We start from the raw sequence: 14,838 nt of genomic DNA, 5'->3' as shown, positions 1-14,838 counted from the left end.
TAATTACTGTGAAACGATATTTGTGGGACGGTTTTATTTCGGCAAAATTTGAAGAGTCTCGCATTTATCGCTTCATATCCATAAAATCGCTGATCGAAGATCGTCGACAAAACTGCGAATAGTTACTTCAAAAAGGTACGGATTAAAGGGTGTGTCACATCAAATTGCATCACGGAAAAAACGCTGTAGAAATTTAATTTTTAGGAATTATATCTTCAGCTTTCGCTTATAATCAGATAAGAGTGTATAGCTCACGTTGGCCATGCTTCACTGTCAATTTTTCGTAAATTTGGAAAAATGTCGTCGAACGAAAAAGAGCGTCGTGAATTAATCCTGTGCACTCATTTCGAGAATCCGGAGTTGTCACATCGGGACATCGGTAAGATGCTGGGAATCGTCCAATCCACGGTCAGCAGAGTACTAAAACGATACTTAGAGAACCTAACCATCGACCGGAAGGTGAAGAACGGCAAAAATGGATGCTCCGTCAGTGAAAAAGATCACAAGCGCGTAGTTAAGCAGTTTAGACGTGATCCGAGAAGTTCGGTCCGGGATGTCGCCAATAAGCTGAATTTGTCAAGTTCATTCGTCCAGCGGACCAAGCAGCGGGAGTGCCTGCGTACATACAAGGTTCAGAAGGCTCCTAACCGCGACGAAAGGCGAAACATGGTGGGGAAGACGCGAGCCCGGAAGCTGTACACCGAAATGCTGACGAAGCCGCACTGCCTGGTAATGGACGACGAAACCTACGTCAAAGCGGACTTTCGTCAGCTGCCGGGCCTGTTGTTCTTCTCCACAGAGGACAAATTCAGCGTTCCGGAGGAGATTCGCAAGCAGAAACTATCCAAGTTTGCCAAAAAGTACATTGGTGGCAAGCGATCTGCTCTTGCGGAAAGCGGAGCGCCCCCTTCGTGATGGCCGGCACGGTAAACGGGCAGGTTTACCTTAAGGAGTGCCTACAGAAGCGCTTACTACCACTATTGAAGCAGCACGAGGGCCCGACCATCTTCTGGCCGGATCTTGCTTCGTGCCACTATTCAAAGGACGTGTTGGAGTGGTACGAAGCCAACGGGGTCACCTTCGTGCCAAAGGAAATGAACCCGCCCAACGCGCCGGAGCATCGCCCAATAGAGAAATATTGGGCGATTATGAAGAAGGCCCTCCGGAAGAACCCAAAAGTTGTCAAATCGGAGGCGGACTTCAAGAGAAAATGGATTTTCTGTTCAAAAAAAAACTTCAACCTGACGTAGTACAGAACCTTATGGACGGGGTAAAGAGGATGGTGCGAGCATACGGGCTTGGGCTCAATGTATCAAAGTTACTTTGATATTGAAATTACCAAGTTTTGGTATTGAGAAGCTATTTCTCTAATTTTTTTGGTATTATTCATTGGCAATTTACTTCTTATATAAAACTTGTCCAACCCAAATTTTAGTATGAAGATCAAAATGGGGTATCCTTAAATATTACCTCTTATGGTAGACAAAAGGTTTGAACTTACAAGGTTACAACATCTGAAATTTATTTAAATTGAAACAAAGTGTAGCTCATTGGGTAGGCTGTTAAATAAGATAGAAATTGAGTGATAGCCTGTTTTTGAAATAGTTTGATAAGTTTCCAGCATTCGGTTTGCTCTTCGTTTTAGCATTTTCCACAAAACACCGACGAATTGAACGAAATGGGAAAAACCAAATAACAACCTCGCCCGTTGCAGAAGTCCATAAGGTACATGAAACACGACTAAAAAACAGTATAATTTCACTACACGCACTGCGTGCTAACCGTATTGAATTCGGAAATATAAGCAATACTGAGTTGACTATGTAAGAAAAGAGAGATCGATCCAAGGTCGAACGATAAATGTAAAAAAAATTGCTCAAGGAATAGGTAGGTGGAGGGAGAGATAATATATATCATTGTAAATTTATTTTACATAAAATGGATAAAACTAGAGCACACATATAAAAAACTGGATAAAACTGGACGATATTCCAAAAAACTGGAAGATTTTAGGGTTCAACTGGATGACTGGATCGAGGAAAAAAAACTGGAAGAATCCAGTTTAAACTGGAACATTGGCAACGCTGGCTGTGGGTACTTTTGTTCTCGTTTGCATTTCTGAAAATCGGAATGTTTCCCCAACACAGACTTCAAAACCATGGAGCCTGTGGAAATCGGCATAGCGAATTAGATACAAGCAGCGGAAATCTTTGTACTCGTTTGCGTTTTTGTAAATTATAATGTTTCGCTAACACAGATTTCAAAAATATGGAGACTGGGAAAGTTGGCATTGCAAAATAAATGCAAATTACGGATACTTTTATACTTGCTTGCATTTTTGCAAACCGGAATGTGTTTTCCCAATACAAATTCCGAAACCAAGAAGTTGGGAAAATCGGCATTGTAGATACATTCACCATGCATTACTACACTCCGGAATTCGTTTTGCTAACACGATCTACAAAAGCGGGTACAAATCCAACGCTTTGGCTTGATTAAGACTCTGCATAGGAAGATATCTCTTTATGTAGCCAGCTCACTGAACTTCTACGCATACCGTTCGATGATTAGGCAAAATGTTGATAACTATTTGGTGCGATAACTACTACCAATGATGCATAAATTGGCTTGAATTGGGATTTGTTTGCAATTGAATTCGTAAATGGTTTCATTCATTCACTTGTTTAATCAATAATTTAATCAGTACACACAAAAGATAGCTCTGCGCAGCGGCGATATCGTACCCAATGAGGAACATCCGAGGTGGCATTATTACTGATTGAAGGAATTCAAATGATTACTAAGCCAACGGCAGTTCTACGTCAATCTTGCGGTTATATCATAGGCTTGGTGGACTACTGAGCTTCGCCATTTACGTAACCGTTTGCGAAAGGCTCGCAAAAAACACTTCAATTGCAAATCAGACGAAAACAAGAGCATCTTACTTAAGATGGAAACTCATTACAGAGAATGTCAAATTTCATGCTTCCGTGAGTATGTAAATCGTGTTCAGTTAAGCCTAATAGAAAATCCGTCGGGTTTCTGGTCTTTTATGAAAAACCGAAAGAGGGATCGATCCCGTTAAATGTTCAGTACAACGACTGCACTGCAAATACAGCAATCGAAGCAGCAGATCTATTTGCTGAGTCTCTGCAAAACGTGTATTCCTCGGAATATTCTGCTAACTCTCCTGAAAGTACCAGGGATATCCCATACATTGAAATGCATTTGCCACCAATGACAGTTACTCGACATGACGTACTTGGCGTGCTAAAAGGTCTCGATACTAGAAAAGGGGCTGGTACTGTTGGTCTATCGCCGTCCTTCCTCAAAGAATGTGCTGATTCTTTAGCTTTCCCTATCGCCATGCTAGCATGCAAGTTGCCGCTATAGTTCCGATACACAAATCCGGGAGCATCAACAAAGTTCAGAACTATCGCGGTATTTCCATTTTGTGCTGTATTGGGAAAATTTTCGAGAGGATTATCCATGGAGTACTGCTGAGAAATCCGCAGATACTTATAAGCGTGGATTTATCAAGAAGCGCTCCACGACATGTAACCTGATGAGTTATACATATGGAGTGAACAAAGTCATAGAAAAAAGCGGCCAAGTCGATTCCATCTACGTTGACTTCTCGAAAGCCTTCGATAGAGTTCCACATGAGCTGATGGTCAACAAGATGTCTCGAATGGGCTTCCCTTCATGGGTGACTGAATGGATCCGATCATATATTACTGATCGTAGAGCTTACGTTGAACTCGGTTCAACCCATTCTAAGGAATTTGCGATTACTTCCGGTGTGCCACAGGGAAGTATATTGGGACCTCTTCTCTTTGTTCTGTTTGTGAATGACCTGTGTCTACGATTCCCTCAAAATTGCTGCTGTTTGCGAATGATCTGAAGATATACCGGACCATCACTTCAGCTCTCGACTGTTGCGCTTTCCAAGCCGATATCAATGAACTGCTGCGCTGGTGTTCTAATAATGGTATGGAAACAAATATTGCGAAGACGAAAATAATCTCCTTCACACGTAGACAGTCGTTCATTCGCTTCGACTATAGTACAAACTCGGTCTCCCTTGAGCGTGTAAACTCTATTCGTGATCTTGGTGTGATAATTGATAGCAAGCTGCAGTTCAACGAGCACATAGCACGGACCACGGCCAAAGCGTTTACAGTTCTTGTACTTTTAAAACGTGTACTGTTCGCTTGTGCGAAGCATACTGAAATATGCTGTCCCGGTGTGGGCTCCGTACCATGCAGTACAGTGTATGAAAATTGAAAGAGTCCAAAAATGTTTCCTGCGCCACGCTCTACGCCAGCTACCGTGGAGGGACGGTTCCAGACTTCCGGAGTATACCGATCGTTGTAAACTAATCGACCTTGAAACACTTGCATCCAGACGAACTAAACTGCTACGACTGTTCGTGTTTTCACCTGCTGACAGCTAACATAGACTGCCCGTCTCTTCTTCAAAATGTCAACATAACTGTACCTCAACGTCGACTACGTAACCAGCTTTTTCCTTCGCTCCCTACGAGTAGAACGACGTATGGATACTACAATCTACAATCTTTTTGTGCATGTTTGAGAGATTTTAATAATGTTAGTGCAGTGTTCGAATTCAATATAAATAAAGCTGTTTTTAAACATAGACTTAAGAATATAGGTTAAGATGTAGTCTGTACGAAAATTCGAAGATGAAATGAATAAATAAATAAATAACCCATCCATATTTATAGTTCAAGTTGCATTTATTGACCACTTATTCAGTTCGAACAAATTGTTCAGTACTTTTGGCGACATGAATATTTTATTTTTACAGTCCAGTTGCTATCGGACCATTTCGGATTTTACACTTTTTTATCAAGCATGCTATTTTGATGGAAATGAATCCTTTTGTAACTGTTTTTTTAACCAAAATGCCATGTTTCGCCACCGTTGTTCTGAGTGGAGACATCTTGTTTTTACTTCCTTAAATAATACCAGTATCTGTTGTATCCACCAGGACCAAAAATTTAAAAAAAGTAATCAAAAATTAATGTTTCAGTAAGCCAATTCGTGTGAGGCTTAGCTAAACTTAATCATTTTTCGGTGTGAGAAGATACAAGATTAATCATTTTTAGTCTTTTTTGTGAGGATTTTTGACCAACATTTCACGAATTGTATCTCGAGAAACGTCCACTCTCAAAAAACTGTTTGGTTTGCATCAATGCACAATGGTCCAGGAGATGTATTCAAGTGGAAATTAGCATTTAGAGCTCGACAGTTATTCTCTAGACAACAACTTTCTTCGACAAAGTTGTTACATATGATAGAGCACTAATTTTTCTGTTATCAAAAATAGGGTGAACAAAATTGTCGATGAAGTAAAAAATCTAACTTTCTTATCGTTATAGATAGAGATAGACATAGTTCGACAATGTTGTTGTCCAGGTTATTTGAGATATCTTTGTAGAACAAAGTTTTTTCTATCTCTTGAGATAACTGATATAATGCTTTTTTCTATGTTACGTTAGGGTCACCATGAAAAAACAACAGTTTATTTACTCTAACTTTTATGTTTCAAATTCTGTACTGTATTCAGAAGACTTTTAGAACTTACTAATACAAACATTTTGCGATACAGAACTTGTCAATATCTCAACTTAACTCAAAGTTATTGATATTTCTTCCCAAAAAATACGCTCTCTTCAATTGTTTTTCATTCTTTATGGGGCAAACATAAACAATGTTTATTGACGGCATTTGATAGAGCATATTTCACTCTACATGATATGTGATTTTCAACACTGTGTTATGTTTTGTGTCTGAGTAAATTTAAATTGAAATCATGAGTTTTTGGGTAGAAAAACATCAATAACTTTGAGTAGGATTAAGATATTGACAAGTTCTGCATCGCAGAATGTTGGTATTAATAAGCTCTAAAAGTCGTACGAAGGCAGTTTTGATGTAGAATTTGAAATATAAAAGTTAAAGCAAAAAAACCCGTTTTTCATGGTCACCCTAATGCAACTTAGAAAAAAGCGTTGTTCTACAAAGTTGGTCAAAATAACTGGGGCTATAACATTGTCGAACAATATTTATCTCTATCTATAAAGATAAGAGAGTTAGATTTTTTATTTCATCGACAATTTTGGTTACCCTATTTTTTTTTTTTTTTTTCTCTATTATAGTGACTTTCAACACATTTTGGCTGGTTCGTCACTTTTACTTCCATTTTTGGAAGAATGTCGGGAGTGAGAATTGAACTCGTGATCTCTGCGTGAGAGGTATGGATGTTACCACTACGCCAGATCGCCTCCACTACCCTATTTTTGAAAACATAAAAATGAGCGCTCTATCATATGTAACAACTTTGTTGAAGACAGTTTTTGTCTAAAAAACAAATATCTCCCACAATGATGCTTTTGGCACTTCCTATCTATGTTAGCTTTAACTTTTATATTTCAATTTCTACATCAAAACTGTCTTCGTACGACTTTTAAAGCATACCAATACCAACATTTTGCGATGCAGAACTTGTCAATATCTTAATCCTACTCAAAGTTATTGATGTTTTTTTATCCAAAAACTCATGGTTTCAATTTTAATTTACTCAAACACAAAAAATAATATAGTATATATCGGTTCGGTTTTTTCAAGAGATTTCAAGAGATTTCGAGAGAAAAACTTTGTTCTACAAAGATGTCTCAAATAATTGGAGTTACAACATTGTCGAACTATGTTTACCTCTATCTATAAAGATAAGAAAGTTATATTTTTTATTTCATCAAAAATTTTGGTCACCCTATTTTTGACAACATAAAAGCAAGCGCTCTATCATGAGTAACAACTTTGTCTAAGACAGTTTTTGTCTAGAGAATAACTGTCAAACTTTAAATGCTAATTTCCATTTAAATGCATTTCCTTGACCATTGTGCATTGAAGAAAGAACCTCCAGATGATTCAATGATCATCTCACATAAAAACAGGTAGTACGTTTGATCTGAACATTTGTGAACAGCTCAACTCAACTGTTAAAAGCGCTTTTGAAGATTACAGCTTAAAAACAGAGTCGGACATAAAATCTAACCCGAAAAGTTTCTTTAATTACATAAAAACAAAATTAAAAAGCAATGGTATTCCATCACGCATGCACCTTGACGATACCGTGGGGAATGACCCCGAAAAAATCTGCAACCTCTTTGCAACATTTTTTCAAGAAGTTTATATTGTAACAGCTGAGGAGGACCGAGATCGTGACTTCTTTGCATTTCTTCCAGAATTTCCATGTGATGTTGGAGTCAGAAAACTTACATTGAAATTTTTGACGCATTAAATAAGCTCGATGTCTCGAAAGGGCCAGGTCCTGACGGAATTCCACCGGTTTTTATAAATAATTTGGCATCTGAATTAACTCATCCACTTTTATGGCTTTTCAATACGTCATTGGAATCAGAAAGGTTCCCAAAAATATGGAAAAACTCTTTTCTTGTACCAATATTCAAATCCGGTAATAGATCTTATGTAAGAAATTATCGTGGAGTAGCAATCATTTCTTGCATTCCAAAACTCTTTGAAGCCATAATAAACCAAAAACTTTTTCAACAACTAAAGACACGAATTACGAATAAGCAACACGGTTTTTTCAAAGGACGATCAACAACAACAAATTTGCTGGAATTTGTCACATTCACTTTGAATGCAATGGATAATGGTAATCAAGTTGAAGCTCTATACACTGACTTTAGTAAGGCTTTCGATCGTGTTGATATACCCTTACTCCTTCTTAAACTTAAAAAAATAGGGATAGAAGTCAAGCTATTGAAATGGCTAGAATCATATTTGACTGACCGCACCCAAATGGTAAGATTTAATGGGGAAATTTCAAAACCAATATTTGTTACATCCGGAGCTCCTCAAGGCTCTCATTTGGGGCCACTTTTGTTTCTTTTTATTTGTTAATGACGTTTGCGTTTTTCTTAACAGTGTTGGCACTTATCTACGCAGATGATATGAAACTGTATATGGAAATAAAGAATGAAGAAGACTCTCAAACATTCAAAAATGAAGTTGACATAGTTTATAATTGGTGCACTAAGAGTTTATTACAGCTCAATGTTAGGAAATGCACTTTGATTACTTTTACAAGAAGAAGAACACCATTGAACAATGGTGTTATACTGGGTAATCAACCCATCAGTAGATGTCAACGAGTAAGAGATTTAGGTGTGATCTTAGATTCGAAACTAACCTTCGTGGATCATTATAATACAATCATCCATAGAGCAAATAATATGTTGAGCTTCATTAAACGCTTTAGTTACCATTTCTACGATCCGTACACAATAAAAACATTGTATATTACATACGTCAGATCAATTCTCGAATACTGTAGTATTGTATGGTCCCCCTACATAACTTCACACGAAGAGAGAATTGAATCTGTACAAAAACAATTTTTGTTATTTGCACTTCGTAAACTAGGCTGGTCTTCATATCTTCTACCTTCATATGAAGCACGCTGTATTGTAATCAATATTAAAAGCCTAAAAGAACGTCGGAACTCTGCCATGATTCTATTTATTTTTGATATCATATCACAACGAGTGGACTCAGAAGAAATATTAGGGAACCTAAATTTTTACGCACCGATTAGGAACCTGAGAAACCCTAACACTTTTTACATAGATTATCGAAGAACGAATTATGCCAAATATAGTCCTATTAATCGTATGATGAGCCTCTGTAACGAACACAGTGAAACAATTGATGTAACCATGTCAAGGTCAATGCTCAAAGACTATCTGAATAGAATAAGATATCGTTAAATTTCACTGTAATATTTGGGCAGCATATTTAGTCTACGCTGGTTTGACGAAATAAATAAATAAATAAAAAAATTGATTCTGTAACTTGTTAAAACCGTCTTTTAAATTAAACGGATAAATTATCCAGCCAGCTCTCTTTAGATTTTTAATTTTAAATAAGTAGTTTTAAGTAGTATTAAGAATGTATGGGCCTACAATTTAGATTGACGACAAAAAATAAATAAATAAATAAATAGATAAATTTGCCCCCGGATAACAATACTTGAATGAATGAATCGATCATGAATAATAACTGAAACTAACCTAGTGATAGAATTAATTTTACTCTATCAAACCACGGCTAATGTGTAAAATGAATAGAGGAAATGATAGAGTAAATGTAAGGTTCGTACAAATTCATCCGTAAAACGAAGAATCAATGGATCGCAAATACCGAAAATACCAATATCCACTGAGAACTGCAGCGCATTCAAAACGTGCAGAAGTGACTATGTACAAAAACTTCGCGCAACCTTAAAAAACAGATAGCAAACAGTTCAAAGTAAAATAAAGTGAGTTCAGCAGTATGATCCCGAAATGCCGTGGAAAAAGGGATAAAAATTTAATTAAACCCGGAGGGAGTAATATAAAATTGACGTCAATTTTGGGAGAGAAAAAAGCGAACAGCAAAATAGCAAAAAAGTTGAACAATCTGTTTGTGTTGTGTGCGGAAGCATAATCCTACAGCATTCCACCGTTTTTGTAGCTGGCTCATGAAATTTATTTCATTCCAATATGGATGGTAAAATTCTGAGATCCATGAATTCAAAGAAAACTGATGGGATGGAGATTATTTTGGAATCATATGTGTAGGAACTAATGTGTAGACGTAAATATTTTGACTAAATGAATCCTATTAGCTACACACATACATGGTACATTCCATCATCAGATCTTACAAGTTTAGGGCATACTTTTATTTTAAACATAACTTCAAGGTTTACTACTATCTAGTTTGAATCCTAACCTGGGACTGATATTCTTACGATCACATGTTTAACTGGTGATCTGGCTTGGTTGATTTGTTTATCAATTCATCCAAATTTCAATTTTAGAATTTATCAAAATTATTTTAGTCGAATTATCAATGAGTATCAGTATTGAATAAAATGTACATTTTTTCATCTTTCAGGTAAAATGTCCCGAGTGCCGTGCGGAGCACCGCATCCCCTACCAGGGGGTGCAGGGCTTCCCGACAAACGTTACCCTGCAGCGCTTTCTGGAGCTGCACATCGAAATCACAGGCGAGCTGCCCGATCCGACGTCCGGTAGGTCCCCTTGATTCCACAATTTCAAAATTACATTGGAGCTCTAGAGGCTGACACTCATTTTCGACAGGTCAAACCATGGAACGTTGCAACGTGTGCTCGGAGAAGGCTTACTGTGCGCTGTGCGTTCACTGCGACAAGAAGATCTGTCCGGACTGCAAGGGCGCCCACATGGACATCCTCCGACGGGAGATCAATCGTATCAATAACCAGGTTTAGACTCTTCAAGTCATGCTCTACCGTTAAATTTACTTAATTTAACTCCTCGATTTTCACACAGATCCGACGTGGTCTCCACCGGCTGAAAGAGGTGCTCGCGGTGGTGGAAAAGAACACGCAAAACCTGCAGAACAACTGTGGCAGTGTGTCGGAGGAGATCGACGAGATCTACCGTCGGTGTCAGAAGGCACTCAAAGATCGCACGGATTTTCTGCGCAGCGAGATGGACAAGTACCTGTCGACGGAGCTAAAAAATGTAGTCACAATGAAGGAAAACCTGGAGCTGGAGATCCAAAACATCCAGAGCAATTCGGATCTGGCCGAGAAGTTTATGAGCGAAAGTTCGGTGGAGTGGGATGACTGCGAGCTGATGGACACGAAGGAGATCTTTCTGCGAACGGTGGACTTCATTCGGAACTTTGACTGTGAAACGACGGACTACAGCAGGAAGGTGCGGTTTATTATGAACATCGATCCGAACAAGTTGATAATGGAAGTGTCGTCTTACGGGGACCTGAAACTTCCAACCGATCCGGTCGGCACGAGCCAAAGCCAGAGCGCATTGCTGCAGCCTCCTTCTGGGCCGGGATTGATGCGATCCAAGAGTGATCACCGATTGGCCGCACAATTCCGCCAGCAGGAAGCTCAAGGATGGAATCCGGATGAGGAACCTCTGCTCGGCGGGCGTAAGTTCGGCGAACGGCCGGTCAAGCCTCCGCAAGAGAAAGAGAGGTACGGCAATGAGTCTAGATATGGTCGTGGAAACGATTATGATTATGACGATGAACCGTCGAATAGGTCAGCGAAGGGACGATTCCGGTCACGGTTCGCCCGAAATCATCAGTTGGACAATGACTCCGACAACGAATCCAAGCAGGTTCGTTTCAATGAGAAGGATGACAAGTCCAACCGGGTGACGAGCACGGAAGACGTCGCCAAAGGTCCGCTGAGTGGAATCTTCCGCTTGATGGACTCGCCGCGGGTAATGAAGCGTCTTCAAGATTCCGAGAAGGGCAAGGTTAAGAAGGCTGCACCGGCAGTAACTCCAGCGATGCCGAAGCCTTCACCGCTCGCCGTCAAACCGAAAGTAGCCACATCAAGACAACTTTCCGAAGACGATGAGATTGCGAAGATCAAACGACAGAATAAGGGCGCATCTACGAGCTCGACAGTGACGCCAGCGTCGCCAGTCGCTACGGAACCTGAACGACCTGCTGCCGAAAGAGTTTCAGCGTTGAAGGGTCGGGTCACTGCAGCAGCAGCAGCATCCGCTAGCGACGACAGTGACTCCACACCTTCCTCACCGACGCGGCGAACTCCTGCGAATGTCGAGGTGAGATCCGATGAAGAATCGTAGCTTCACTTTTATAAATACGATTAGTTTACTAGAAGATGAATACACTTTGATGGACAGAATACATTACAGCTTTGAACCCCAAAAGACATCTTCGATGTTCCACCGTTAAGTATTATTTTTTGTGTCTGTGTAAAGAGAAGTTTTAGTCTATCGCGCGCTACTGAGCTACCGATTTCGTCTCTAGAAGTCTCGATTATAACAGCCTCATGTGCAACGAATTTGTGATAGCATCCCTACACATTTCGACCTTAATCGAATTCGCAGTAAATACTATGTCATTTTAAGATGTACCACGTAAATAACTACTTCATTTTGCATGTTCTCCGACAGCGACCGACGAAAGCACTTCGAGGCAAACTAAATAAATTTAATCATCTCTCTCTTCTGTTCGTTCGAAGCCGGTGAAAAAAATCAACTACACACAAAAACCACACACACACCGATCACACTATTCTCTCCATCCGAAAATGGTCACTCGACGCGGACCACAACTTTGCGACCTTTTGCGCGTCAACGAATCCGATGTTATGCTAATAGAATCAACCACAATTACCCATAGCGTCCGCATGCCTCTCACTCATCAACTCAACCTATTCCCGTCTTTGTCTTTCATACCATGACCCATCGAGTAGGCCGACAGTGATCAGGACGAATCGGAACGTACGAGTCGTTCCCGTCAGTCCACAAAGTCCGCAACACCGGCTCCCCAGAAGCAGCCTGTGCGTTCCGCCAGTAGCGAGTCGACTTCCAGCGAATCATCCGGTGCCTCTCCAATGCCAACCCCAACGCGAGCGGAAGAACCTAAGCCGAAGGGATCGATCCTGAAAAATGCCGAACCCGCTCGTACCAATGCTTCGCCAGCCACACCCTCGAGCGCCCCCGCGGAGAAGAAACCCTTCCAAAGTCGCTTCCTGCCGCAAACTCAACCACAGCAGCCAGAGAAGAAGGAAGAGTCCGAGAGTAGTAGCGAGGAGGAAACCTCCTCGGAGGAAGAATCCGAAGAAGAGGAAGAGGAGGAAGAGAAGCCAACGCCAAAACCAACTCCAGCACCTATTCCAACTTCCCCGCGTGTGGAACAACCCAGTTCACCGCTTCTCAGTCGAGTTCAAGCTCGTGAGGCTGCCGTAGCTGATGCAAGGAAAACTTCCCGCGACGAACCTCGTTCCAGTGGGTACTCTAGCCCCACCAGCTACCGCAGCAACTACGAACGGGACGAAAGTCCCAAATATGGTTCCGCTTCGTCTTCCACCCTTCGCTCGCGAACCGCAGCCCACGTGGAACCCGAAGAGAACAAATACGGCAGCTCCGGGTAATGTTTTGTTTGACTCGCTTCACTATCCGCTTGCTTTTTTCTTTTTCTTTCTCGGTTCCTTTTGTAGGACACATTCCCTCCTTTCAGATATACCAGTCGTTTTCTTAACAAAAGCAAGAGCACCGCTGTGGTTGCCCCCGAAGACGAAGGTGATGATTCCGACAGCCGTCTGGGGAGCAATCGCAGTCGCTTCACGGCCCTGCAGGACCGCCGGAATCGATTAGCCAGAAGTCGATCATCGCACAACTTCGGCAACGATGATGAAGATGATGAACCAGTGTCTCCGACTACTTCATCGCCCTCGGCGTATCTCGCTTCGAGGTTAGAATGAGATTCTCATTGCCTTTCAATCACTGATTGAATACTGTTGTCCATATTTTTTCTAGATACGGTGCCGGATCATCGCTCGCTTCGCAACCCGCCGACCTGTCGCGCAGCCGTTCAACGCACGCGTTGAAATCACGCGAACCGTCGCCGGATCGCAGCACCGGTACCGACAAGGATGGTGCCGCCCTCAGCTCGTGGGCCCGCTATCTAAAAAACAAGTACGGCAATCGGAACGCCAAGGACAGCAAAGACACACCTTCGTCCACCTTGTCTGCTACCTCCTCGTCGCTTTCCTCGCCGTCCACCTCTGCGTCATCGTCGTCCGCAGCCGCTCGACGACTGAGCCTTGGCCTCCCGCTGCGCCAAACCGACATCCTCAGCTCCGATGACGATTCAAAAAACGGGGTAGGCTCCCCTACCTCTCCTACGGCGGCAGTAGTCGGTATACCAGGGGCAGCAGGTATGTCCCCTAGGACGCAGTATCTGCAGAAGCGCCGACAACTGTTCCAGATAGGAGGTCGGGGGAGCGAACCAGGTTCCTTCACGTGGCCCCGCGGCATCGCCGTGGGACCCGACAACAGCATCGTGGTAGCGGACTCTTCCAACCATCGCGTACAGGTCTTCGACTCGAACGGTATCTTCGTGAAGGAGTTCGGCCAGTACGGCAACGGGGACGGAGAGTTTGACTGCCTGGCTGGGGTAGCCGTCAACCGGATCGGCCAGTTCATCATCGCCGATCGGTGAGTAGCGTTAAATCGGTATCATTCGACTGAATTTATGGTTGTGCTTTTCCTTTGAACAGATACAACCATCGCATCCAAGTCCTGGATCCGTCCGGACGCTTCCTGCGTTCGTTCGGTTCCCAGGGTACGGCTGACGGCAAGTTTAACTATCCATGGGGTATCACTACCGATGCGTTAGGCTTTATCTACGTTTGTGATAAGGAAAATCATCGAATTCAGGTATGGACGGCTTACGGTCGATGACAGGGTTATAGAATCATTCATGACTTGTTCCACACACAGGTATTCCAATCGGATGGCACATTTATCGGTAAATTTGGCTCTGGTGGCAAGGAGGAAGGACAACTAGAGCATCCGCATTACATCGCCGTGTCCAACACGAACCGTGTGATTGTTTCGGACTCCAACAACCACCGTATTCAGGTAAGAGTTGGTTTTAACTTGGTTACAAAATCTATGTTAATAAGGATCGAAGCGTGATCAAATGTTGCTTTGAATGGTGAAAGTATGGATAATCAAGTATCATTGCACTCGGGATATTTTGACTGATCTGTGTTTATTAGGGCGCCAAGCGATCAAAGTTGGAATTTTTTGAAAATCAAAAAATCAACCGAGGGGGGAGGAAGGAAATCGGGGTTTTCGAAAAAAAAATGATGCCGAATATCTTAAAATTGCATGTCGAGATCTAGTGTCATCTAGAAATTTTTTTTTTGTCAAAAATCGGCATTCTGGGACTTGGTTTTTTTTCGGAGTAC

The 14,838-nt window shown here is 41.6% G+C and overlaps 1 protein-coding gene across 8 annotated transcripts in view; it reads left to right on the top strand.

Annotated features, from left to right (window-relative positions):
* LOC129764389 (RING finger protein nhl-1) overlaps positions 1-14,838 on the top strand; it is a 176,365-nt gene that overhangs the window by 100,588 nt on the left and 60,939 nt on the right. For 6 of the 8 annotated variants that reach the window (XM_055763412.1, XM_055763414.1, XM_055763411.1 and 3 more), the window contains 8 exons: positions 9,990-10,125; positions 10,196-10,338; positions 10,406-11,677; positions 12,334-13,010; positions 13,101-13,334; positions 13,400-14,080; positions 14,143-14,302; positions 14,366-14,506. In XM_055763412.1, the coding sequence (XP_055619387.1) occupies positions 9,990-10,125; positions 10,196-10,338; positions 10,406-11,677; positions 12,334-13,010; positions 13,101-13,334; positions 13,400-14,080; positions 14,143-14,302; positions 14,366-14,506 (3,444 nt within the window). Of the gene's footprint in view, positions 1-9,989; positions 10,126-10,195; positions 10,339-10,405; positions 11,678-12,333; positions 13,011-13,080; positions 13,335-13,399; positions 14,081-14,142; positions 14,303-14,365; positions 14,507-14,838 lie in introns of all 8 variants that reach the window. The other 2 variants (XM_055763416.1, XM_055763417.1) reach the window with 2 other exon arrangements.

Source organism: Toxorhynchites rutilus, chromosome 2 (genome assembly GCF_029784135.1).
Source record: "Toxorhynchites rutilus septentrionalis strain SRP chromosome 2, ASM2978413v1, whole genome shotgun sequence".
In the NCBI taxonomy this organism is placed as follows: domain Eukaryota; kingdom Metazoa; phylum Arthropoda; class Insecta; order Diptera; family Culicidae; genus Toxorhynchites; species Toxorhynchites rutilus.
Note: the sequence above shows the minus strand (reverse complement) of the source record. Positions and strands in the feature narration are given on the sequence as shown.